Here is a 27,248-nt window from a genome sequence, read left to right on the forward strand (position 1 = left end):
CTAGAATAGAGGTCAGCAGTGTAGGTCTGTGTTCTTCAGGCTCTAATAAAACCAGTAGATTTTCAAGTTTACTTCAGTGTTTATCAGTGTATTTGGAGAAATTTGATCCAGGTCAAAACTCCACTGAACACAGTTAGCTATAAGTGTTTCATGACTGTTAATATTGTACAGGATACATGTTTTGTAATGCTTTCTATAACTTGGTTCAGTGTGTGTGTTGTGGGATGCGTTAGCAGCATTTTCTTACCCTTATTTCAGTATTTTAGTTGTAACTTGGCTGATTTCATAAATATGAGTATATATCTAGTTTGTAAAGATATGTTCTTGTCTGAGTGTTCCCTCCTATTATGTGTAGGAAGTAGTCTGTTTGGTAGCCCTCTCTAGTCCTTACTCTCTTTTTTTCATTTTTAATTTGGTCTTTCTTGTTAGTTCTCAAACTCTTTGCTAGCCTAACATCAAGAAGTTCAAGGGTGGGATTTTTTTGTTTGTGTTTTGGTTTGGGGTTTTTTGGTTGGTTTTGGGGTTTTTTTTTTTGCAGTGGGGGAGTGTGTTCAGTGACCAGTTGTAACTGGGTGTAAACCAGACTTTTTGAAAAAGGGAGAAGTCAATATATAGAGGCAACTAGATGCTTCCTCTTTCATGTTTGGGAAGTGAAAATATCTGGTTGCTGTTTTAAATCTGACCCCAGTCCTAGTTGTACAGACTGGTCAGCTGTACAGAACGTGAAACCACCCTGAAGGTCAAAGTAATGGATTTTTTTCTATGATTCACTGTAAACTTTGTGTAAACTCTTTTGTTTAATATTTCAAACGCGCTGTATTACTTAACACTGTAAAATATAACTGTTACTGTGGTTTAGCGAGTTTCTGTGTTGACTTCAAAACTATGCATGGTGCTATTCTCAGATGTTTTAACTTCATGGTTTTTATTCTCTTTAATATTAGAGCTATAGAAATAGGGATGGTTTGTGTTTGCTGGTAGCTAATTGTTTAAATGATTTCTGTGTTTTCATAAAGCAGACGAAATACTTTAAAAAAACCAACCAACCAAAAAAACAAAACCCCAAACATCCCACCCAAATAGACCAGATTTTATTTAAATATGATTTTTTTTTCTTCTAATCATTAATTTGGTCTTGAGAGGAAATCCCTCATCAGTGTTTGATGTTTCATAGACTTCTGTTAGTCTATGAAATCAGGAGGTTTTTCCTCCCAAATGGGAGAAAACATTAAGATACTTGAGATGCATTGAGGATAGAGACAGCTTAGTTGGAGCAGAAGCTGATGTACAGCAGCAGAAATTGGTATTTCCAAGACGATGAATTCTGGCTTGGGAAGGTTGTGCATTGCTGAAAGCTATTATTCGTGTGTCATTAGCTACCAAGTATTCCTGTTGAGAGACAGGTTGTAAAATTCAAAGTACCGGCAAGCTCTGTAGACTTTTAGTTTGCTTTGTAGTATCTACTTGCAAATTTAATTTAGGTAAGTTTTTGAAGAGTGTCTTCCAGAGTGGAGAAAAGCAAAGGAAACCTGCCTGGAAGCTCTGTGAAGGTGATCTTTATAAATCAGCAAAGAGTCCTTAGTGATCACACCTCTTAGTTTGAGTGAGGAATGTACCAAACACATCAATTACATTCAGGATGGAATTAATGTTTTCATATAGAGCAAGAGACTAGTTTCCAAGGAGAGCTTTTTATCACAGTGTATTTTATTATAGCAGAGAGCAGCTGGCAATTGGGGTGGGTGCACACACATGTAGAAAGGAGGCTGCAACCTTTGGGCTGTCAGGAAGAGTTAGATCTCAGGTGGTTACATCAATGAGCCTGGTGAATACCCTCCCTCTCACAGAGAGACCCATTCTCTACCTGTATCATGCCTGAACCAATGGAAATCAATTCAGGTGGACTCTGATTTGCTGCCAGGAAGTGTCTGACAAGGTCTCTGCAAGTGCTTCACCTCTGTTTGTGAGATTTCTAGGAACCACTACGGCATGCTAAAGGTTAGAAGGAAGTGTTATGCTGCTGAGGTGAATTACTGCAGATGTTGGTCTAGGGATGTAGAAGTACTGCTAGTGCTCATACCTGGCTCTCTTCACCTACCTAAATTTTTTGCCAGAGATGTTGCCTGGATTCAAACTCCAGATTGTGCTTCTGCAGTCTGTTTTGTGTACGGGTCCTTAACGGTGACTGTGTGTGACTAATAACGTTCAGGAGCTCTTGGGATAGCTATCTAGCTAGAATTGGGGCAAGGGGCTGAGGGAGGAAGAAACTACACCTGTGGCCTGTAGCTGTGCTGGGGAGACCCCATCAGGAAGCCAGTGTCTGGTGTTCTGGCAGGTGATACAGAGGCTTGGAAAAAAGCTCTCCCACTGACATTGTGTCCACCAGGGTCTGTGAGACCACTGTAATAGCAGCATAGTTGGGGGATACGTGTAAGCCATGAGGTGCTCTGTGTGGAGGATGTGTCTCTACCTTCCTGGTCCCATGAGTATGCCTGGATTAGTGTAGGAGGCAAACTGGAAAGTAAGCACTAATCTTTGCAAGCAGGACTGCCCAGATTGGCTCTTTGGCCAGTAGCACTATGGTGAGTTGGAAATCCTACATCTGTGCATGCACGGACTATCGGCATTCTTTGTAACGCTTCCCAGCCCCAAACGGTGCTGATGGGGGTTGCCATAGTTTTGGATGGATAGCATAGGTCCTCTGCTCTGGGGTGTCTGTGGGATCATCACTGCCTCCACAAGCATCCTGGAGCCATGACAGGGCCAAAGCTGTGGTGTAAAATCTCTCCTGAGCTCCAGCTTGTGTGCTGCTCTGAGTCCTGCTCTGAATCCTGGCTGTTGCACTGAATACCAGCTTACCTCTTTGAAGGCAGAGACTGACGCCTTCTGTAGACCAAGATCTACATTGTGTTGGGTCATTTTTTCCACACTGAATCCAATGACTGGGTAATTAAATCTCTGTGTAACAAAACAGCTAACAGCCTGGTGTCATTAATCTACCTGTTTTTACATGGAGCCTAGACCTATTCCAAGTTCTGTGCTTAAAAGTAAGAAGCCTTAGACTTTACAGAGAAAAATTAACATTTGGACCTGGTAGCTAAAAGGCTTAGTCTTCTTAACCTGCCAAAAATATTCCATTAGTCAGTTTTCCTGTATTGCTCTGGTAACTGTTTATTGTTTCTGGACTAGAGGGCTTCCTCAGGATCTGGGTTCTTCCAGATTGCTAAAAGAGCATTGCTAGCTGTGGGAATGAGGAGGGCATTCAGTGGGAGTGGGGCAATGTCCAAGGTGCTCACAGATGTACTCCTGAACGCTCACTGCAAACATTAGCAGAAGGACAGGTGCATAATCACCTTGTTGAATATACAATTGCAATAACTAAGCGCTGTTGAACTGTTTGGCTTTCAGCTCCCGCAGGCAATTCGGGCTCCTTTTGAGCTTTTGTGTTGGAAAGGAAGGGCAGCTGCATTCTTGTGGAGTGTTTGGCTGTGTTGCAACAAATGTGGTTACTGATGCCTGGGCATACTTTGATTGATGCACAGATCAAATGACTGTTGGGAGTGGCTTCTGGGGTGACGTCCCATGTACAATGATGTCAGCAAAAGATTTTAAAAAATTCAGGTGTGGCATAATCTGCCAATTAAACTGATTAGTGCTCTGGCTGAGCCCTGAGAAGGAGCTCTGGCTCTAGAGCCCTGCTTATTGAACTATTTTATTTAGTGCCTTTGTCTTGTCTTGTACTAGACTTTTACCTAGTACCTTCACTGCAGCACACTAAATTGAGGTAGGATACCACGCTGAGGGCTATATGCTAGCTCTCTCGCTATCCAAGGAAACCTGCTATCAGCTCACAAATGTCCCTGACTGCTTGGAAGCTGTGACACTGGAAGAGGTCCTGCGACTCCTGTGAAATCAGGATGGAGTGCCTCACTGCTCTGTTGGCAGAAGTGAAAGCTAGCCAGGAGGCAATGCAGGCTGGACAGAAGGAACTAAAGCATGATGTAGAAACATCTCAAAAGGAAATCAGAACAGTCTTAGCACTTCAGAGGAGCCAACAACAGGTGAAAGAAGATCTCAAAGCGGAGGTGAAGTCCAGTCACTTGGATATAAGAACTGTGCTTGAGGAAATCCAGCGAGTAAGAGAAGAAATGGAAGCTCGATTAAATACTCAGGCTGATCTGGTCTTACTGATCAAAGAAGTGAGCACTAATTTAACATGTGTAGACAAGGCTTTCCAGAAAATGGAGGAGAGGCAGAAAGTTTTTACCAGCCTGCATCTTCCTACAAGAGAAAATGTTGAGCGAGGATTTTTCTTTGAAAAATGCTTACACAAGACACACATGGGTTTTGAAAAACCTGTGGAAGTTAACAGTTTGGATGAGGAATGTGAAAAGAAGGTGCTTAGGGGTAAGACAATGGTGACTGCAAAAGTGTGGGGAGAGAAGTGAGGTTGTTCCTACTTGTGCTTGTCAAGTAGTTTGTTTAGGCTATTCGGAATGCTGTTAAGAAATGTAATTTTTTTAGAAATTTAATCTCTTGCTTAAAGAAAATAATTTCTAGCTAGTATAGACATTACTACGTAGACCTTCCTAGTATATGATAAGCAAAGGAAGGCTTTGATTTGGCTCTGCAAACCAAAAAGTGGGTGAGAGATGTTTCATCTGGTAATCCAGCAACAGTGCACAAGATGGAGAGGCTCAGGAAACCAACGGTACCAGGCAAGTTCTGAGATAGCCAGCCAAGTACAATTTCAAGTACCGGGCAATACCACAGCACTTAAACATAACTTTATGGAACACACCCTGATGTACAGACAGTGTGTTTCTTGCTTTTGAATGCCTGTTAACTAGGGAAGCTATGTATGGGAATCAGTTTGCTTTATGGAAAAGCTTGGGATGAGTCTAATATTCTCCCCAAAGAACTGGAGTTCGCTGCTGCTGTCCAGGTAGCGACTGTAGAGGGAGTAGGAGGATTTTTGGACCTTTTCCAAAGTCATGGGGTATTCTTTTTGCCAGCAAAATACTGAATCTTCTGGGAATGATTCAGTGATCGAAAGGCTTAGTCTTTGCAAAATCACTGGGGTTTTTGTTTGTTTGTTTTTTGTTTGGTTGGTTTTTTTAACTGATATGAAGAAGGATAGGACCTTAAATAGTGATTCTGTCCGGTTACTGTGCTACATGCGGTACTTGAGAATCTGATTTCTAGTTTTCAGAAATTGAGCGTTTCAACTAGATTGGGTGCAGTGTTTTTGAGCCTGTTGGAGAGGAATCCAGAACCTAACTTAAGCGTGGAAATTGTTCTCCTTTACAAGTCTGACTGTGTAAAGGTGGCAAGTAAAAAGGCCAAAGTGAGGAGGACTTGGGCTGGTAACCAATACTGTCTTTAATTTAGAGTCCATCACTGGTGTGTTGTATCAGTAATTAGACTCATGATGCTTTTGTTTTAATGAAAGCATGGCTTTTGTTTTGACATCACAGCATGCCTTCTATACAAATCTGGAAACAATCTGTCATTGCCCAGAGGTACGTAGGCCATAAATAAGCATTGGAGTGTCGCTGGTGTTAATCTGTAGAGGCAGTTCATGCTACAGAGGGTTCATGCTAGCAGAGAAATGCTTTTCAACATTTGAAGTGGCTGTGTATAGCACATGTCTATGATAAAATTGCCAACAGGAATGTCACTGAGTTTCTCTAGTGCATGGTTTTTGTTCAGCTTTTTTTAGTATAGTATACAGGCTTGGCTTGGTTGGAAGTTTGAATGAGCTTCTAGGAAAAGACTTGGTCGTCTGGGCATCACGATAAAAGCAATAGTGTGAAACTGGCAACCTGATAAAGGCTCACTGAACTCTGCAAACAGTGGATATCTGGAGTCTCGTGTCATTTGTGGTTAGCTGTTGTATCGCTGCATTTAAATGAAATAACTTCATTAGGTAACAGTATGTGATGTCATTTTTTCCCAGAATAAAAATTGTTTGCAAACATTTTTTCAGGTTTAATGCAGCTCTGTCAGGGTCCTACAAATGGATGTAGAAGGCATTTCATATAGTTAATTAAATGATGACATTAGCATCTGTATCAGTGAATTTACCCAGTACTCTCAAATCAGGAAGAGTGCTCTAGTTTTCTATTTATTGTAAGTGGAGCATTCAGGTAGAGAGGTGGAATATATGAGAGAAGAGGAGTATGTGAGCCAGTAGGGCAGGGAAGGACTGACTGTACATGTTTATTCTCTAGTCCCTGCTCTTTTTTTCTTCTCTTGATTGTGTCTTGTGATTTTTTTTTTTTTTTTTTTTTTTTGAAGGAGCTTCAGAGGGTAACCAGTATTTTCCTGAACACAGCATTCTCCATAAGATTGCTGGAAATCTGACATGGTTGCTCTCAAATGTGAACTGTCATTCATTTGAAGAGGTCTACTCAAAGGACATAGTTATGTCTGCATGGCAAGAAAAAAAGTGGTCACATTAGTTAAAATGGTGGTAAAAATAAGCTAACCAGAACTGGCAGCCAAGCTTGATCTTTCTTTCCCCTACAGGTTTGTGTTTTGATTTGGGTTATCACATTGATATACCTTTTAACAGCTCTGCTATTAAACTGCAAGATGGTATGTTTCTAATTGAAAATATACCCTTTAACAGTCAGCATCTCTGAGCAGAAGTGTAGTGAAATCTCCAAGAATACAAGAGCATCTGAACATGGTAAAGCAATGTGCTGACAATTCTCTAACTATGAGAGATGACAGAAAATCTTGCCTAGAGAGGATTTATTTGGAAAATTAATAGGCTCAGGAGCCACTTTTTACCAGGCTCAGTAAGAGAGGCACAGAGGACGCAAGTATTTTGAACAGGAAACATATTTTCAAATGCTTTGAAAACAAGTGAAGGCTGTGCAAGACTGATGTATTAATGCAATAGTTGACGTGTCATTCAGACTAACATTACCTGAGAATCAAAGCTTTTGTTATTAATACTGTCTCCAGTTGTGTGATTGAACCTTATACTGCTCAGACTATTCCAGAGTCACTTGACAACCTTCAAACCAGGTGCTTGGGCTTCAGAAGGGATTTATGAGCAACTACTTCTAGTTGGTTAGTTTGTCCCCCATTTTTTCCACATGTTCCTATTTTTCTTTTCTCAAATCTCACCTCTCCAGTTTTTTCACTTTATCTTGAAGAAATCTTGTTAAGTTGAAACTGTACAAAGTAATCTACTTAGATGTCTTCATTAAATTGTCAAGGGATATTTATGTATTGCATCAGCCTTTTATTGCAGAAGTGTTTGCTCGTTCCCTGTGTAATCAAATGGGGAAGACTGGCCCTATCTACACAGCAGTAGTGTAGTCCCTTTCCAGTCTGAAGGCAGCAGAGAAACCTGTAACCTCCGTGGTGTTTACGAGTCAAGCGCTGCATTATGTAATGTGGTTTCCTCTGACATGAGATGATTGTGTGCTGTGAAGGGATTGAGGTTGCAACATAACTAGGAGTATTAAATCAACAATATAATGCTTGGACTGTGAATAGTGGCAGGGCGAACTTGAAATATATTTCATTTTAGAGCATTTTTTAAAGTCTCATCCTAGTGACTGAAATTGCTGACACTAAGAAATGCTGCAAGACCTCTAGTTAATAAAGCTCAAACCTGAGCTGCAGAGAGGAGAGTTTTTTGCAGTGAATATCTTGAAGAAAAAGATGAAGTAAATGTAGGGAAAATGGTTTTGTATTCAGCAGTATGTTAGAGTGCAGGAAATGTGAAATCCGTGTTGCAAACAAAAGTGTTCGACTCTTATGTTAGAAATAAGTTACTGGATAGGTAGGATGACAGAGATCTTGCATTTTATGAAAATATTTATTCAAAGCACAGTGTGAAGAGTATGCTGAAAAGTGAGCCACAGAATACATGAAGGTGAGGATGAAGTGCAAAACATTGTATGCAAGATTATGGTGCTAGAAATTAACCTGGCAGATGATCGTGTCTGCTCTGCAGTGCTACTGAAATAACCGTTTCTCCTAGTTAGAATTTCAGGAGGTTTTTGTAAGAATTTATAATGACTTTCTTTTGCACCTGTCTTTTAAGTTGTGGTGAGACGTCAACATAAAATGCATGTTAATTAGTTATTGTTGTTGTTTTAGTTGACAAGGGCAAGCAGCGGAGTCCCAAGAGCTCATGCATACAGACTCAAGCCTCCACAGATGTGCATTCGCCTGGCACAAAAACAGCCGAGTTGACACAGTACAAAACAAAATGTGAGACCCAAAGTGGAATCATCCTTCAGCTGAAAAGATTCCTGACAAGCAGTAACCAGAAGTTTGAAGCATTAACAGTTGTGATCCAGCACCTGCAATCTGAGGTAAAAACTTGCAGCTAATCAATTTTGGCTTTATTTTTTGAACTCTTCTCACAAGGGCTTCTGAAAATATTAATATACTGATACATAACATCTGTGTTTCCCATTCCAAAGATTTCTGTTTTCCTGTGGAGGCAGCAGCAAACCTGCTCCTGGCATCAGCTGGATAGAAAAAATAAAAAACCCTGACACTGGCCTCTTTGCAGCTTCACGTCCTTTTTAGAAGAGAAGTTTTTAAATGTTTGTAGTCAGAAAGTCCTTCAGGGTTGAGTACCTTTCCAAGTATATACTTCAAGTTCTGCCCTTGTAGGAAAAACTAGTTTCAACAGATAATCTGCATGACCTTGCTTTGTTATCTGACATTGGATAGAAGAGTATATAAGGGGTAGATATGTTTTTGAGCTATTCAAAATAAAGTGTGAGATAAAATGGTTGTATTTATTGAATCCTGCATTATTGTTGGTATCTTAAAATTATCAACATTTAATTAAAAAAAAAAAAATTTAGAAATGCACCTGGAACTTAGAGTGCAATTAATCTGATGTGGTTTAATGTTTATTTGTTCTAGTCTGACACACATAATGATCTGATCAGTTTAATATTACACTAGGAGCTTTTGGTCTGCTTTGAAAACTTTTGAGAGAAGAAAAATCTGAAGTTAAGGAAATTATAACAGTTATGGAGTTAGGCTGCAACATTTGATGCAGGTTTTAATAGCAGTTTCTCTTGCATTTATAACTAATGTTCCAAGATTGGTATCAATTTTAGTTCAGCTGTTCTGATATGTGGTAATTTTATAGTCTGGTATACAAAAAAGCACTGAGTTGTCTTAGTATGCTGCCAGAAACATAACATTCTCTTCTTGTGCAATAAATACCTGCTTGCTCTCATTTCATCTAAAAATACTGCATTTAAGTCCAAGTCTGGTTCAACTCAGTAAGAGCAGTGGCTCTTAGCCAGTTTTGTGGGTTGGGTTTGGTTGGGGTTTTTAAACTCTTGATTGGAACACCTTTCTCTGCTAGGGAACTAGTTTTAAGATCTTCAAAGCAGTTCGATACAGGATTTTTGGATGTCTGTCATCTAATAGGAAATTGTGAAATTTATATTTGACATTCTCACTGCTGAACTTGTGTGCAATCTTCTAATTACTGTATAATAAACAGCTTGAATTTTGGTAACTTTTATAATTAAATGTCTTGGCCTAGATCCTTCTCTCAAATATTTTGCATTGCAATTTTTTAAAATTCAGGAATACTCGATCAGTGTCATATTTAATGAGAAGAAGCCTGTCATACGTATTTGCTTTTTCCAGGCTATTTTACAGGTCACTTAGTCTAAACATGATGGTTTGTTTGGTTTTTGATATTTTTTTTTTTTTTAGAATAATGGGAATGTTTTGGTTTTTTTTTTCTTTTTTAAAGGAGGGGGGAAAAGTTTTAAAAAAAAAAAGAAAAAAGTGGTGTTGGAGGGAAGACAGAACTGGATGGAGGAAACTAGTAATTTTGTTCCTTCTTCCTCCATTATTCTTTTGGTTTATCTCTATCAAATTGTATAAAATTGGTAATCTTGGAAAGTTAAGTCTAAGCACATGAAGCTGGGCTAAATGTGACATACTGATATACTTTCATACCAGTTACTGGTATTGAGGTTGTTCTCTCCTTTCCTAGGATAAGACAATGCTTGCTGAAGAGTCACTGTCTTATTCTTGTGTACTTACTGTAGGGGTGAGAAGGACTCTTCTGCCATGGTGGTGCAAGGAATACTCGGAATCCGGTAGTTAGCTGAGGGTAACATCCTATAGGATTTCTTTGTGTTGGGGAACACTGTGAAGAGTTGTTTTGGTTTTGTGGTTTGTTTTGGTTTTGTTTGTTGGTTTGGGTTTTTTCCCCTTTCTGGTGAGGTGTGAAGTCTGATATAGCTAACAATGTCAACTGGCCTTATGTTTATTTTTCTGAAGTATCTCTTGGGGATCCCTTTGATGTAGTTTTCAAACTCTTTGGGTAAACTTGGGGAGAAACTTGGTGTTAGGTTTTAGCTTGTAAGGCAGGGGCTCATAGCTTAACTACTGCAGATCCAACTGAAAGTAACTTCAGCTTTTCTGGTTTAAAAAAAAAAAATAATTGTGCTTAGCTGATTACAGGGAGAATAAAGCTGTGCTTCCATTCCTCCCAGTAGAGCAAGTGTGAAGTGACACGATGCAGTGTAAGCTGATGAAATATCTTGCTGTAACCAGAGGAAGGTCCTGCTCTGGACTCCTGGTGCTGATCTGTCCCTGCAGAAGGCTGATTCAGCTTGCAACTACCAGAAAGCTAACCCAGCCAAAGAGAGAGCATTTCTTTGCCAGATTAGCAACGTGGACTGTCCTAATGTGTGGTCAGAGCCAGTGTGAGGGTGAGATGGGATGGAGAACAGGCTGCCTGGCCAAATGGAGGAAAGAGCTGGAGTGAGCTGTTAGGTTAATTTGAGGCTGTGCAGCCCAGCCCGAGCCTCTTGGTAAAACCTGCCCCAGCATCTCCCACTTTCCCTGCAAAGCTGAAGTTACTGGGAGGTGATTCAGCTGTTGGGTTTGTTTGGGTTTGTTTTCTGTTTTGGTTTTTTTTTTTTCCAAGAGGTCCCAATTCATTTCTGCACAAAACTTAAAGTTTCTTCTTATGAGCTCATTTGAAATGGGATAGCTGTGAACAAAATCAGGACTTGCTGGCAATGACTTCTGTCAAAATGCAGCCAGCCCATCTGGGGTGAAGTTGAGAGGCTGCTGTTGAAGGGTTAAACGAGATTAAGCAATGCTGCTGTGCTGTTTCTAGCCCAGCAGGAATCTCTCACAAAACTCTGCCTGAGCAAAAACCTGTTTGTTGCAAGCGTTATCTTGGAGCTGTCAATATTAACAGCTGGCTCTGATAATACTTTCACACTTGAGCTGTCAGGGTTTGTCCAGGGAATTTCTATGCTTAAATACCTTTACCAAGGCTCCTTTGAATTTAAAAATCCTAAAAACCCAATTTCTACCTTGCAGGAGCTACTGTTGCACTGGATTAATACCAGATGGAAACCCTCTTGGCATCTAGAGTACTTGATGGCAATGAACGTTGTGGCTGCCGAGAATGCCACGCTGTACCGAGTTTTTTCTGTTGTTACAGATGTGTGTGCACTAGTGGTGTTGGAAACATGTCAAACTGCAGGCTAGTCACAAAAGCAAGCTTGGTCTTTCTATACTACTGCGCTCCCCCAATCCCCTGGTAGTTCGTAGAATAGAATCATAGAATGGTTTGGGTTGGAAGTGACCTTAAAGATCATCTAGTTCCAACCCCCCTGCCATGGGCAGGGACACCTTCCACTAGACCAGGTTGCTCAAAGCCCCATCCAACCTGGCCTTGAACACTTCCAGGGATGGGGCATCCACAGCTTCTCTGGGCAACCTGTGCCAGTGCCTCACCACCCTCACAGTAAAGAATTTTTTCGTAATATCTAATCTAAATCTACTGTCTTTCAGTTTCAAACTGTTACCCCTTGTCCTATGACTACACTCCCTGTTAAAGAGTCCCTCCCCATCTTTCCTGTAGGCCCCGTTTAAGTACTGGAAGGGTGTTATAAAGTCTCCCTGGAACCTTCTCTTCTCCAGGCTACAGTTCTTTTCTCCTCTCCAGTCATTCCTGTGACTTCATAACTATTTTCCTCTTTTTTAAGTTCAAATGAGAAAGGAAAAGTGGCAGTACAGAGGAAATGGTGAAATCAGCCATTTACAGTAAGTGCAAGAAGTGCCAAGGAAAGCTATCTTCCGTTAACCTTTGACTACTTTAAGCTCTGAAATTTGCACCACTGCATTTGAGTTGATCTTTTAACTTGCCCTGGTATTCATTTTGCATATTAACTTTGAATTTATTTCTTGTCCCTTCAGTAACAGATGCATTCACAGAGGCTTTAAATACGTGGTTTAGCACGTCTGCGGTAAGTCAGGCCGTGGCTGCCACTCCTGCAGCCCTGCCCTCTCTCCCTTTGCCCTTGTGTCTCTGTGGGCTGGTGCTCACTTGGCCTTGAGGAGCCAGTTCAGGCACCCAGTCAGGAAGAAAAAAACCCAATTATGCATCTAGTATTATAGGTCTGTCCATACCCCAAGTGCAGGAAGGAGGGGCAATGAAGAACCCCCGGTGCTGGGAACACGCACCCAAGAGGTCTGCAGCTATGGGTAGGAGCCAGATACTTCCTTGGGAAGGAAAATCTCAAACTCTGCTTCTTTTCGTGATGTCCTGCAAAGGTACATTACCGGCTGATGAGACTGAGGCTGTGGCGGCTCCTGTGCGAGCCTCTACTTCTTGCCTCCTGGGGGGTGCTCAGCCCCTTCCCCTGCCTCAGGGCTGCCCCCTGCAAGGCTGTGTGATCGCCGCAGCTGGGGAGTTTGTATCACTTACTGCCACGTATAAACTCTTACCTGTTTGGGGATGGGGGGTGTTTGTTTTAACAGCACAGTACTAGCTTGGGTTTAAATCTGGGTTTGGTAACTTCTAAAACTGTTTAAGGAAGGCTTAGCTTTTGAGTGGAGAGGTAATGTATTATTAGAGTGACTTGAACATGTTTGTGACTGCTCAAAGTATGAATTGACAAATAGTACATTTTCATCCTCTCATTTTAATGCATAAATTGCCACATTCAGAACTACTCAGGCTGTTTAAAAAAAAAACTTTAGATGGTAAAATGTTTAATTATTATAAACACCCATTTCTGTTCTACTTCAGTAAACGAATCTGAGAGTTTCAAGAGCTCTCAGCAGACTCTGCTGTAGAAATGAGATACAAATTTGTGGCTGTGCTACAGAGATGAACAGAAACTAAATTTCCCTGTTGTGTTTTTCCTGGTATGGTTATGTGAAGACTGGTATTTACAATTCAAACTTTACTTGAGAATAACTGTGGTAACATCTTCAAGAAGTTTCCTTCGTAGAGGGAAATGCCATTAGAGAGGCTGTAGAGCCTTGACAATAATATGCGGATACCACTAATACTGGATGTGACACAGGAAGCAACATAAATAATGCGCTAGAAATTGTGTGGCTGAAATGGGCTTCAGTATTTCTAGGTGGAAACAGAAATTAACCATTAGCGTATGAGCTACTATAACTGGAATTTCCTGACATGTGGATGACTTTGAGTCGAGATACTAGTTGTTTTGAGAACTCCTTAGCACTTTAAAGAGTTTTTTTCCATCTTGGAATACAGAGACACATGTATCAGAAAAATTTGCCCTGGCCTTTGTGGAAGTTCAGCAGAAAATATTTATCACATGAGAAATGCATATCCAGCTTAAGGAGCAGAAGTACACCTTGCATCACTAAACCCAGAACCATTTATAGTAAAAGGAAGAATTTTGGAACTGTCATATTTTTGGCCTATAAATCCAAAATATATTGGCAGGCCTATTGTTTAGAGCAGCTGTCTTTGAATTAAATTTATAGTTTTGATTTTCTAGAACGTAACATCAAACTTGACTGGTTTTCATTAGGATTTTCATCCACAGTGTACTTCTCTTTAAATCTGGCTTCCCAAAGTATGGAAATAACTTTTTGCAAGGGAGAATAAGGATATTTAATTTAGATAGTTTTTGCATTTCTTCAGAATTAAAAAAAAAAACCAACAAAAAAAACCAGAACAGAAGTCAAAAGATAATATCTTGAATTTGAGGAATTCAAATATTTTCTGTTCAGTAAAGGAGAGTATTTGAGAAATAACACAGTAGCTTCCCTCTGAAAGGCAAACCTAGGCTCTTGCAGCTTGCATCTGACAGGTAGCTGTTGGAAAGCAAGGAAGTTTCAAATTATTCTCAAGGTCCCTGTAACACATGGCTGCTGATGGACAAGAGTATTTTTGGCAACAGGTTGAAGGGTTGTGAGCTTTAACATACCGACAAATATTTTAATCCATTGATTACTGTGAAACTAGGCTCTGGTGGAAATAGCTTTTTAGAAGACACCTCAGTTAAGCAATTTATTGGGTATATCTGGGTATTCAGAATGGGTTACAGCTGGAGACAATTGGGAGTCCCGTCCTACAGCTTGTTATTTCTCCTAATTTACTTTTTTCAAGATGCAGAATTAGTGACAGTAGCAAGCTAGAGGTATCTACCACATGGATACATAGATAGGGAGGGGTTAGTGCAAGAAAGAAAATAACATCTTTGCTTCTCATTTCCCTCTTCTGTTTTGTACTGCCTTTTCAGACGGAATTCTAAACTGCCTTAACAACGGAATGATGTAAAACAAATACTATAATATTGTGCTCAAGCATAGGATCTCATATCCTAACATTTCAAAGAACTTTATAATTATAATTTTATAGATGTGAGAACCTAAGTTGTGACAGTGTAACTTGTTAAAGCTGTGTGGTATCTGATGGAGACTGTCTCGTACTCAGATGAGATTAACTGAGACAAAAAACTTCAAATACTGAGAAAAAGTAATTGCTCAGGGAATTTTTACAGGGAAGAAAGGAGTCATTCTGTGTGGCAAATGAAAACTAATATTACAGTTCAGAAATGCTGTGAAGTAGAAAATAGGCTGTAATAGAGAAGTAAAGTTAAATAGCCCATATTACTACACCTGGACCTAACTTTGTAAAGCTATTGCATGGAGGTGAACATCACTTCTTCAAAATGGGAAAACAAAGATCCCATATGAGCATAAGAACCCATAAAAAGCTTGTGAAGGCATAAAGAGCCTGCAAGTGTAAGTTCCTTGTTAAATATTAAGTGACTCATAGGAATCCTGTTTGGCTGGTTCTCTGCTTTAGTGTTTCACACTAAACACCAGGGAATAACCATCTGATTCTTGATGAATGTACCTAGCAAATGAGAAGTAAAATATTAGAAATTACAGTGAATCTGTATCAGCTAATATCCTAAGTGTTGTAGTCTGAGCCTTAATTGAATTCCATTTGAAGTAATAAGCCAAGGTAAAAATTGATAGCTTATTTCATTTGGTAAGAGGGCAACACGTACACTTACAAATGCCAACAGTAATTTGAAAGTAGTTGTTTCACTGTAGATATTTTTACTTTTTTTTTTTTGAGATGGTTAATAGAATTTTTACTTTACTGCAGGAATAGCCTACTCCTTGATTCAAAAATGTACATGGCGCAGGGGGAGTAAAGCTTGTTTGCCATGCCACTTCCTTGGCTCATTTCTTTACCTTGCTCTTACCTCTGAGTGATGCAAAAGAAATGACATTTTAAGGGTTTGGGTTTTTTTTTTTTTAAGCAGGGTGAGGGGCAGGTGAGTTTAGAAAAAAAAAAATCACTTCTAAAACTGTTGAATTCTATTTACAAGATTTATTTAGAGGATTGGGTTTTGCCAGCAAAGAAAGACCAGGAACTGGTAGAAATACTGTAGTATAAGGACCAAAATAATCAAAGCAAATGTCATTCTGCAAAGCAGATATGAATGGCCCTTTTGTTACCGTTTCATAATTACCTCCAGGATATAGCTGATGACACATGAATGACTGGAGTTTATGCAAAGATGTGACTCAGTTTCTACAGTATGGCCAACGATGATGCTCATCTTTTCATGACTGGTGCAGCACAAGTATGAGTAGACTCCAATTTCTAATGCTTCATCCGTAGGAGGAGTATGTGTTCAGATGAGAGATGCATCCTGTATTAAGAACTGGTGGTAACTGAGACTGCACTACTATTAAGTAGTTAAATGATAATCTGTTCTTCCATACAAGTTAAGTCCATCTCCTGTAAGGTCTAAGCACTCATATTACAGAACTGCTTGCAAATAACCATAATTTATTATTATTTTTTAAAGATGCTCAGTATTTATCTCTAAGTTTGATTTTTAGGAGTAAGTGCTTGTGGTTTGAGCAAATGGCTTTCAAAAATCAGGCTTTCCTTTCCCAGAATAAAATTAATTTGGCCCTGTGTGTGACAGTAAAACACATTTAAGTGCTTCCTTTCTGTTTTATGCGCTCTGAACAAATTTTATTTAGTATGGTCTAATGAAATGGTTTTTAAAAAAGCATCATAATGTTTTTGTATTTGATAGTCTATGTTCTCCTTCCATAAGTCTTGACTCTTGAAATGACTTGTTTACAACGTGTATTGCTGATAAAACTAAAGGCTGATCCACAGCCTTCAGGTGAGAGCCGTTTCCACCTGCCAGTTCTGCCTGTGACAGGTACAGTTGCTGCCCTTTGCGTGTGACTTGGAGCTGCCTGCCTGCGTGCCACGGAGCGCTTGGTACCAGCATCATCTGGGCCTTTCTCCACATTCTCTGGGCAGGGACCATGTCGCAGCCCAGCCTTATAAAGGGGAAAGTTGCAGTATGGACATGGTATGTTTGTGTCACGGGAAAAGTCCCACGACGTGACCTGATGCCCCAAGATATTTCAGGACCTCAAAGTGGGTTGTGTCTGTTCCTTTGCAGTGTACTAGTGCTTTGCAGTTTTCAGTTGCGGCAATGCATGATGCTTGTTCTGAAGCTGTTAATGTGTAGAAAATACAAGGCTTCCCATGAGTGCAGTTTTGAGGATAATCTGGAAACATTAATCTGAGGATGAAAAACTGAGTGAGAGGGTTTTGTTAAATGACAGAAGCTTGCTAAGAAGTTTGAAATGCCACAGAGCTCCTGGAGGAGGTGATACATTGCATGGGGTAGACTAGGCAACTGTGATAGGTAGCTTATCACAGATACTGGTGTGAAATAGCTGCTTGAAATAAAAAAAAAAAACACCAAAAAACACACAAACAACCCCCCCATATTTTGCTATATAAGTGCAAACTTTTCAGTATTGCTTCTTGTGAATTCTTTCTTTAGTAAGGCTCTAATAGAGTACACGTTTTGTTTCCAGAAGGAGTGTGGTTGTTTAAAATGTGAACTGTGATGTGTGGATAATTGCTACCAGATGGGAGGTGCTGGCTTATTTGGATGCACATACTTGAAACCCGGTTTCTGCCATGGGTTGCTCTTTTACATAGATAGCTGTTGAAAGACTTGTAGCTTTTAATGTGGAGGAAAAACTTGCAAAAGGTGAATAGGGCTTTTTGGCCAGGCATGGCCTATTTGTGGCTTTCAAAGCCTTGGCTTGCAGGCAGAGCATGGGGCTCCCACACAAAGGTCACCTCACCTGGCTAGCAACAGGACTGTGCTGGGAAACCTGAAATGGTTAGTCTGGCTAGTTGCATGTCTTCTCAAGGAAATAAGAGTTGCTAGTTTGCCATAAAACTGCATGCTCCTGGATTTGGGGTCTGCTGTGGGAGGCTTCAGGAATACCCACGCGTTCCAGCTTGAGAACTGCTCATAACCTCAGCTCTTGGAGGTATCTCGTGTCTTTCTCATGTGAAGATTTGGTATAGGTACGTAGCCAGAAGGTTGGCTGCTTGTGTGCTTGGTATAAATACCTGTTTTGTTCATTCTGGGACGTGGACTTTTGTAGAGCTTCCTGCTTTTCAAGCAAAGTAATGGAAAACTGTTCAGATGTTGCTGTATCTTCACCCTTGTTTGTATCTAAAATGACCCGAGAATGGTCTGTTTGAATCTCGAGCTGCAGCAAAAATAGCTGGTTGCCAGGAAAAATACTCTTAAGCCTGTAACTGGCCTGCATAACTGCCAGTAGCACAAACATGAATGAGAAATTTTGTAATTTATTCCTGACTTGGTCATTTTTGTCATCTTGAAACTGTCATGTTCTCCAGCACCCTACCTTGGACCTCTTCTTCTGCCATCCAGTTGTAGTGGGGCGTACCTCACCTTCCCAAGCGCCCTTGCTACAGGGTGCACATCCTCCTGAACTCACTTCTCAAATTTTCAAAACATGAAGGATTTTTAATTGCCTAATGTTTCACATAACAAGAAATGTCCAAGTCTCCTCCTTTGTGCTGAGAGGGGTTTTTTGTAGTGTCCGACAGCAGAGGTGCACCTCCCTGATGCTGCCTGTGGAAAAGCTTTTTTTCCCCAAACTCGTTCCTTCCTACAGCTTCCATGTTTATGGTAGGGGCAATGTTTTGGCTAAAGCTCGACTGGGTTTCTTGTGCACCTACAATAGATTTTTTTTTGAAATAAGAAAAATAGGTACCCAGTCATCTTACCTGATCTTGGCATAAACTCATAAATTGTGCCAGAAACAGCTTTAAATTGGTTTGAAGACCCTCCTTGAGTCTCTGACAACCAAGCGATGATAATCCCTATTGCTAGATTTATCTGGATAAATGAACAATGCCAAAATTGCTCAATCCTGTATGCTCCCACTTGGTTCTGCTCTTTCAATTTCTCGTATCGATTTTTTCAGCTAGAATCTTGTAAACTATAAACTAGAAGGTTGCTCGATTTTCCAGCCCAAAGCATGTGCATGCCTGTCTTTAAGTACTGAAGATGGCCCTTACTGGATTATTTGAGTAGTCTTTGGTATTTCACTGCACTTAGATTTCACATATTGGAAACTTTCATGTTTTCTTGAGGAGACTCCCATACCTGGAGCTTCAGTTCTCTCAGAACTTAGATAAAAGTCTGCTAAATTAACTGCTAGTCAGTCTGACTACTTCATGTGGCTGCTTAACCATATGACCAACTCATTATTCTTATTTTAGGCTGGCAGTCTCTATGGCTAGCTTTTTCCAAATATATTCTTTAACAGGCAGTGATGATACAAGTCTGTCTGTCTGTATTTCTTGATTTGTGAAACTATGAATGGACAAGCTGGAGGTTGAAGCACAAGGTTAAACAGCAGTAGTAAAAGCAAGAGTACTTAAGAGCAGCAGAAAGCAAGAAAGAGTAAAAAAAAAAAAAAAAAGACAGTATTATTCTATTTGGGGTTTTTAGTCTCAGCCTCTGTCAGTCCTTAGTATATTCTGATCTTATATGCCCTTTTCTCATGAAATAGCTTTAACTAATAACAAACACAATGTGTGGACAGTGAAGTGTAGGCCTTTTGGAAACACTAAGCAAAAACATTAGTGTTTGCAAAGGGACTGCTGCGTAGTCCAGCCACTAGGCTGAGGGAGAAAACTTTGAGATATTTTACTGACATAGTGGGCTGGAAGAAATCAGGTTCAAGGATGATTTTTTTGAGAATTAGAATGAAGAGTGAGTATGCAAACCAAGAAGGGGGGCATTAAAAACAAAATAAATCTCCTAAATGTGTTTGTACACTAATTTAGTAATGGACAAGATTACTGTAAATGCCTTGGAAAATCCCATCAGGAGCCCACATCATGAAAATAAAAGTGCTTCGGTAGTTAACTTGCTTGCAAATCCACTATGTGGTTGTGTCCCGGCCTGCTAGGATGCAGCTCAAATACCTCACTGCAGCTTTCGCGTTTCCATCATCAGATGCTGTGTCCGTAGCAGGAACTGGTGTTGAACGGGAGCAAGATGACTCATCTCTCCTTCCTGAGCAGGGAAATGGGGAAGAGCAGGGCGAGTCCTTTCAATAATTGAGCTCTCTGCTCTCCTGAGAATTTACTGTGGAGGGCGAGGCGTGGTTTTCAATCTAAGCCCACTGTCACTGTAGAAAGCTTCTAAGTGTTTAATGTGAAACTGCAATACAGCTAGTTAATACCCCTACCAGTGTGTCAGTGTCCAAATAACTGTTAAGACTGCTTAAACTGTAGTGATTAAAAAGGCATCTTTCCCATACAAGGTCAAGAATACAAATATTGCTAGTAAAGGGCTGGCCCTTTCTTCTAAACAGCCTTTTCAGCTGCAGAATAATTTCCTATAACTTGCAGCAGATGAGAGTGCATTGCATAATAATCACTCATTTTGATTAGTCTTGTGTCAGGCCTTAATACATGTCTGGCTTCTGGGTGCTCATTCCCTCTTATTTTTTCTTAAGAACAGTGTATTTTACTGCTTTATTTGTTCTGCAGGCATGGAGTGGGTATCTCCACCTCTAGGACCGGGGTGCTTTTAACCGGGTGACCTGGTGAGCGAGTGCCAACATTAGCCTGGGGTCAGGCTGTGGCAAGAGTGACTGGGGGCAAACGCGGAACCTGCTGTAAAGGTGAGGTTTTCCCTGAGGAAAACCAGGTGCAGGTGTGGCCCCGCCAGTGTGCGAACTCATCTACCGTGGTCAGCTGTGTAGTAGCTGAAGGAAAAAGTCTAAGTGATTTTTGGGCCAGTGCTTTATTTTTAGTTTTTCTAATGTATTCTAGCTGAAGGAAAGGCACACAAAGAGAGTTTCAGGCCCTTTGCGTGCGCAGGGGCCATGGACGCGAGCCTGGGCACTGACAGCAGCAAAGCTGCTGTATCTGTGGCTCTCCCATTCAGCTCAGGCCTCCCGCGGCTTATTTTTGCATCAACAAATTAAGCGCGAAAGCAGTGTATAGCAAGCCCGAACCGGCTAAAAATAAGCTCCGTTATCTGCAGAGAAGGGCAGCGTTCCCTTTCACCATCCCGGCTGCCGTTCCAGATCGATTGGTCTAACGTCTGGGGCTCGCCTTTCATAAAAGAAGGGCTGTGGCTTTAAGTAATCGCTGGCTGCTTGTGCCAATTGCAGAAGCTGCAGTATCTGCCGCTGTCGGGAGCGATCGGCGCGGAAGTAGGATAACCTGCGGAGGCAAGGTCCAGCTTCGGGTTGCCGCTCGGCCGTGGCCAGACCAGCCTGGCCGGTGGTACCGCCACCTGCGCGTTGCCTATGAGGGCCGGGGGGCCGAGCGGGGGTCCGCCGGAGCTGGAAGATGGGCTGCTCTAGCAGCAAACTATGCCTCTATTCTCAGTGTGCTGCAGCAAGGGTAATCAGTATTTGTTTCGCAGCGCTTTTCCGACGGCAGGGAGCTGGACGGGAGCTTGAAGGTGACAGCGCCCTGGGAGTAGGAAGCCCAGACCTTGCCACCTCCTTGCCGTGGCCGTGGGTGTGAGGCGTGCCGGTCACCGAGCCGTGGAGCAACAGCTCTGCTGTGGCTGTGCCCCCACTTCTCCCTGGGGTGTGGGTCCGGGGGCAGAGGGGCCCGGCCGGCCACCTTCCCCCGGCTGAGGCACAACAACTAGGCAAAGCCGGGAGATGGGTGCTTCTGCTTGTTTTGAGCAGACTTGTTAGGATTCTCTCAGTGTAAGAAACATCATCTCTCTTAAAATTAAGAACCGCAAGCAGTGGGGTGGGTGGTATTCAACTTTGAACGGGGCTGTGCCTTTCCTTCATGGAACACTGAGCATTTAGTGAAGTTTTTTGGTTTTGTGTTTGAGTGAGCAGAAGATAAGTATTTAATGCATGCCTCTTTCACATATATACCGTACTTTTGTGCCCTTGACAGCTATCACTTGATTTGTTTTGGAGGTTTAATGTTGCTACACCCATCATAAAATATATAACTAATTGCTGCAAAGTAGGATTTTAATTGCAGTGTTATCCTGGAAAAAGCTATTCTTTGTTTTAAATTATAACTTCCTTAACAACAGAAGAACATCTGTGTATTTTGTAACAGCAGAACTGTTATCCTAAATGATTCATATCTTGGCTTCTTGCTCCTGCCTCTTGTTTTCCTACAGAACACATGTAAGTTAATTATTGGAAGGTGCCCTGCTCAGATCACTAGTAACCAAATGTTTGGGATTGTTTTTTTGTTTTTTTGTTTTTTTTTCCTCTGCAGAGGGAGGAAGCACTGAAACAGCGTAAAGAGTTATCTCAAGAGCTAGTTAACCTTCGAGGAGAACTAGGTAAGAATTTATTTTTCTATGCTTCATGAGAACAGAAATGCAGCAAAACACATCTGCGGAAAGACAGATGCCCTGGTATTGTAATGGCAGTCATTTAATTCCCTGACTGAATCTGCTCAGATGCTTTAATCGCTGCATTTCTCTGGAGCCCTGACAGCATGACCCCAGGTTCACTGAATTCCTGGCACTGATCTGACTGCGCCTAGCAGGGCCTCCTTGCAAAACATGTGTCTGATGACCAAAGCACTCAGTTTCTTAAAAATGGGAGGATGGCTGACAGTATATATACTTCTGTTTGATCCCTAAGTTATTTGTACACAGTCTTTCAGAGATTTTCTGGAAAAAATCCATAAACCTGTAAAATATACTGCACAAAATCTGCATTCTGCTTTAGTGGCTTGTAGGTGAATGCGTGTAAAATTAACAGAAGGAAATGCTATCAGGCTAATGAGATTAAATCTTTGAACTCATCCTAGTGGACAGATATAATATGAAATTGAGCTATAATGTGCAAGGGCTAGTTTTGCCAACTTTGAAGCTTGACTTAACTGCACTTAATGGTAACTTTGTATAACTTGAACTCCAAGCAGAATCATCTTGTGGAGTGCAGAAAGTCATTTGCTTGAAAATTATAGCACTTGAAAGTGAAGCTAGCATTTTATAAAAGCACGCTTCTGTTATGATGAAGCCCCTTTAAAAAAAATAAAAAAAAAATAAAAAAAGCTTTGAAAGCAGAAGTAAAACGTGGAGCAGTTTCAGGTATGTACTTATCATTGAAAAGTTAGAAATGTTTATTTTCACATGCTTTGGGAGTTGAGTATTGTCTCAGCGAAACTTGAGTGTGAATGTAGGTCTGTTACTTGCAGGTGCTGCATTTAATGTTCAGATTTATTTTTTAGTGCTGGTTAATAAGGCAAGGGCTCCCTGGCAACTACTCAGAGCTGGAAGTGGCAGAGGGGGAGGCGGTACCCATGTGCCCCCAGCTGAAGCAACAGAGTAGTTTCTCCACTTGTCACTATTTCTGACATCCAATTTAGAGGGTTACTTTAAAATGCTGCTTTCTGGGAGCTTTATTTGGTGCTGCATTAAATTGCAAACGTGTGAATGGGGAGTATCACAAACAGAGAAAGCCTTGCAGCCTAAATAGATAGTCGAGAGTACCAAAGACACTGCAGAAATGTGTAGCATTTTCTTTCTTGGAAGCTTAGTATTAAAAAGCTGAGGCTTTTCTAGAGCTTGATGCAGTCTGGCATCTGTCAAGCTGCAGCTTTTAACCTTCCTACTACTGATGGAAGCACCTGGACTGCAGTTCCGCAGTTGTTTCAGGCAGGTCTCAGTAGGGGCTGGCTTTGAAAGAGCCGGACCTTCCTCTGCCTCTGCGTCCCTCTGTCCTGCCTTGTGCCAGCACCACTGCCCGAGCAGCCGTGCGCCGAGCCCTGTGGTGAGCTGCCTGGGGACCTCAGCCAGCTGAAAACTAGCAGCTCGAAATGCTGTTTTGCCAAAGTTGCCCGGCCTGGCTCAGCATGTGGCTGAAGGAGCACCGGTGCTGGAGCAGACGGGAAGGAGCAGCAGGGTGGAGGGTTGTGTCCCCCATCAGCTGCAGCCGGCGCTTCTGTCACCCTGAAGTGACAACAACAAAACTAGAGTCTTAGTGCAGAAATGGGCTTCTTGCATTCCTACAAAGTTCTGTTATAAACATTATAGACTAGATTATTTTTTTGTGTGTGTGTGTGTACCTATGTGTGACTTTCTGGGCAAACCCATTTGTTTACCTTATCCTGAAAATTACTTCAGAAGGATTGCTGTTCAAGCAAGAAAGTCTCTATTCTTCTATGTGCTTGCATCTTCAATATTGTTTTTCCTTTATCAACCTTGGTATTATGTTTGCCACTTATCAGGAAAGGGAAAATTCAGCTTAGATGGGCAGACCGAAAGGTAGCCAGCACTTTTGGCCATTACTGCTTTTGGGGTGGGGTGTTTTGGTTTTGGTTTGGTTTGGTGGGGTTTTTTTTGTTTTGTTTGAAAGCTTGGTTCTTTCTAACAGTGCCTCACTCTTAAATGAGCTTCCCATAAACTTCTTACCTTCCTGCTTTGATTAACAGCCTACTGAGCTCATATGTGGGACTCCCATTGCAAGAATATGCCCTTCAGTAGGTTGATAACTAGAAAAAACTTCAAATGCAACTGAGCTTGATGGATCTGTGATGCCTGAGTGCACAGAGCTGTCAGCTGGGGATTCTGGCTGGTGTGCTGCTGGACGAGGTTGTCAGCTGTTCCCCTCACGGAGCTGATCTTACTGGGTCAGCTCTGCAGGAGCATCTGAGTGGCAGCCTCGGGCTCGCTTCTCTTCGTAAGGTTACCAGACCATGCTTTCAGTGAAGCATTTATCTTCATGCAGCTTCTTTGTCTCAACCACGTCACACGTCTAGCCTGTTTGTACTTCTCTCTGCAGCATGTAAAGGGAGTGGATTTAATCACAGAAATGAAAAACGACACAGGTCTTCAATCCCATCTGTCTTCAAAAAGATATGTTTCAAAAATAAAAATTAAGAAAAATAAATAAGCCAGCCAGACCTCACTTGTTGACAAGGTGTAAGAAAAGCATTCTTGTAACAGTAGCTTTAGCTGAAAATAATCTATTTAAATACACACCTGCTAATCGGCTCTCTAGTGCCACTGTTAAATGGATATAGCTGAACTTAAGGTTTCCATAGGCTGTGTTGACATTAGGTACTGCAAATTTTGATTCATAGTATGATCTAGGCATGGATTGGCTCAGAAAGTTAAGTACAGTTTGAGTCTTACTTTGGCCGTGTGGATATGTGTACGTGTTTCCTGGAGCCCCAGCTTCTGTGTTTTTAATGCCTGTTGTTTTGCAGTTTGGGAGCAGGCAGACTAGGAAGAGGAACCAGGTGTGCCCAGCTCAGTGTAGTTTGTGCCCTGCATATTGCTGAGTCTGAGAGGAACATGAAGTCTCTTGCAGCTTGCACCCTGCACAGTTTGGATTCCTCAGTTTCTTCCTTTAAAATTTAATTGTGTGTGCTCCCAAGCTCCTTGATGTACCTTGCAAAAAAACCAAATTGGCTTGCTGTCAAATTTCCCATTTTGCTGGGTTATTCTGCATGAGCCTTTCTACCAAAACACCTTTTTGTTTAATGATTTAAATACGCATTGTGATCCCAGATCCTGCCTTTGGCAACGACCATGTGGCTGTGTAGAGCGTGGGGTGGACGGTTACCAGACACTGCTTTCTGCTCTCAGTAGCTGGAAACGCATTGTGAGGGTTAGAAATGATGATGTGTTTGGGGTCAGGCTTTTCTAAAGGAGTTAAAATTCATTAACAGTCAGGTTCTGAACTTGGGTTTCCTTAAAATCGCCAGCCACAAAGACTAAACTTTGTTATTTGAATGTAAATGCCTTGGTTCTGGGGCCTGGAGCAGGTACAGATGTCCTGTTTGTCACCTGTCTCCCATCTTATTAAGATGCAAGCTAGTCTGTAAATTATTTCTAGCTACCCGTTTAATTAGGTAAGCAGAAATTGCAAGAGCTGCATATTTCTTCAGAGGTACGAAACGCCTCCTCTAAATTAATTGCGCTCCAAATTGTTTCAGAGCCTCTTTGCAACCGTGCTGGATGTGATCCAGCTCAGTCCTACAAACCTGCAGGTGCAAAGCTGACTCAGCCTGCGCCCGCCTTGGCCCTTTGAAAATTGCCATTCGTGAGCCTTTTTCAGTGGGCTGGAAAGGCTTCCATGTATCCTGTACAGCCAAATGCCTTACTCCTCTCTCTTCCCTCCATTTGTGGCATTGCAGTTGATAAATGGTATTTTCTTCAAAATACCTTTGTGCTATTTTTTATTAATAAATGACCTTAAAAATGTTGTAGAGGTTGGGATAAAAAAAGACTATTGTATTTTACAGATGGATGGAGTGAATGTGATTTGGTTTTCAGGTTTTGGTAAGCCTTAAAAAAATACTTATTAGTAGGTAGACATTTCTGTCAATCATTTGGGGCAGGGCCTAACTTGCCACGAGTTGCATGCTCGCCTGCCTGCTGACACTGTTGTGTTTGCAGCATTAGAGTATAGGAACTTACTTCCTGGCAGATATCTGAATGCTTCACATATGTATTCAACCATACCCACTTAAATGTAGCTTAAAGCATGCTTTTTTGGTCTACCTGTCTCATTTCAGCTTGCCCAAGAACAAAAATACGAAATGTGGCTTAACACACTGTACTGTTAGTCTCGTTATAGAAGTAACACCAAGAAAACCTTGGTCATAAACTCGGAAGCATGTTTGGGTAGAAGAATTTCCAATATTGAAAACCAATTAATTATTGGATAACAATTTAAAAAAAAATACTATATAGAGAAGGAAATGAGCCCTTGTGTCTACAATAGACTTGCTGATTGATGGAACATATACAATAAATAGATGTTGCAATGTGAAATATAAAGTTAGAGCAATAAAGTGTTACGTACCATGACATTACACCATGCTAACTAATTGACGTTTTCTGGTAGTTATCCCCTTTTCACATCCCCCACATCTATTAAAATCCTGCTAGTTTACTGTCCTAGTGACCTCTGTTTCAAAATGTCGGATAGTCTAATGGGTTCTCATAAATCATACCTAGACCAGTGAGTGACTTAGACAATTTTATGAAGATAACTTTTGTTTCAAAACAATTTAATTTAGGATTAAAAGAAAAATAATCTGTTGTGTTTTATCTTCTTAGAGCTATGGTTATCATGACTTTTAGCAGAATGTAAGTTGAAAAATGTTTTTATGTAAGCATTTTAGCCATAAGGACTGAATTAGATGATAAATTGTTTTAGAATGAGAAAAAATAAATTTTTGTAAGAAGGAGATATTGCACAACTTAAGGTCTTATTTCTTGCCTACTTTTACTGAAAATATGAAATAGATTTTTGGGGGATACTACAAAATAAGGTGACTTTTCTAGTCTTCTCCTTCAGGTGATGCTACTTTTCACGTGGTTTGGATCTGCTGCCATTTGCACAGTTGCAGGGAGTTGCCACATGCCTGGTTCTCTGCACTTCTGTTTTGCAGGCATTTCTTTTACAGTTCTGGCACACAGAAAGCTTTGCAATGAAATACCCAAGATGCAAGTGGCCATTGTTAAACACTACAGATGAATATTAATTTTACATCAGTAAAAATCAGTATTTCTGATCTGAAGATACACTCTTACCAAATCACAGAAACTTTCTGATTGCCAGAGGTCATGGTTCTGCCCAGAAGA

At 41.0% G+C, this 27,248-nt stretch overlaps 1 protein-coding gene across 6 annotated transcripts in view; it reads left to right on the forward strand.

The window, feature by feature from the left end:
• The window catches only part of MTUS1 (microtubule associated scaffold protein 1), a 130,658-nt gene that overhangs the window by 88,450 nt on the left and 14,960 nt on the right, over positions 1-27,248 (forward strand). For 5 of the 6 annotated variants that reach the window (XR_011325746.1, XR_011325743.1, XR_011325747.1 and 2 more), the window contains 2 exons: positions 8,125-8,342; positions 21,914-21,980. Coding sequence is in view for 2 of the 6 variants with exons in the window: in XM_069789149.1 (XP_069645250.1) it covers positions 8,125-8,342; positions 21,914-21,980 (285 nt within the window). In the remaining 4 variants the exon portion in view is untranslated. Of the gene's footprint in view, positions 1-8,124; positions 8,343-20,839; positions 21,059-21,913; positions 21,981-27,248 lie in introns of those variants that run through there. The other variant, XM_069789157.1, reaches the window with a different exon arrangement.

Source organism: Haliaeetus albicilla, chromosome 1, assembly GCF_947461875.1.
Source record: "Haliaeetus albicilla chromosome 1, bHalAlb1.1, whole genome shotgun sequence".
NCBI lineage: Eukaryota > Metazoa > Chordata > Aves > Accipitriformes > Accipitridae > Haliaeetus > Haliaeetus albicilla.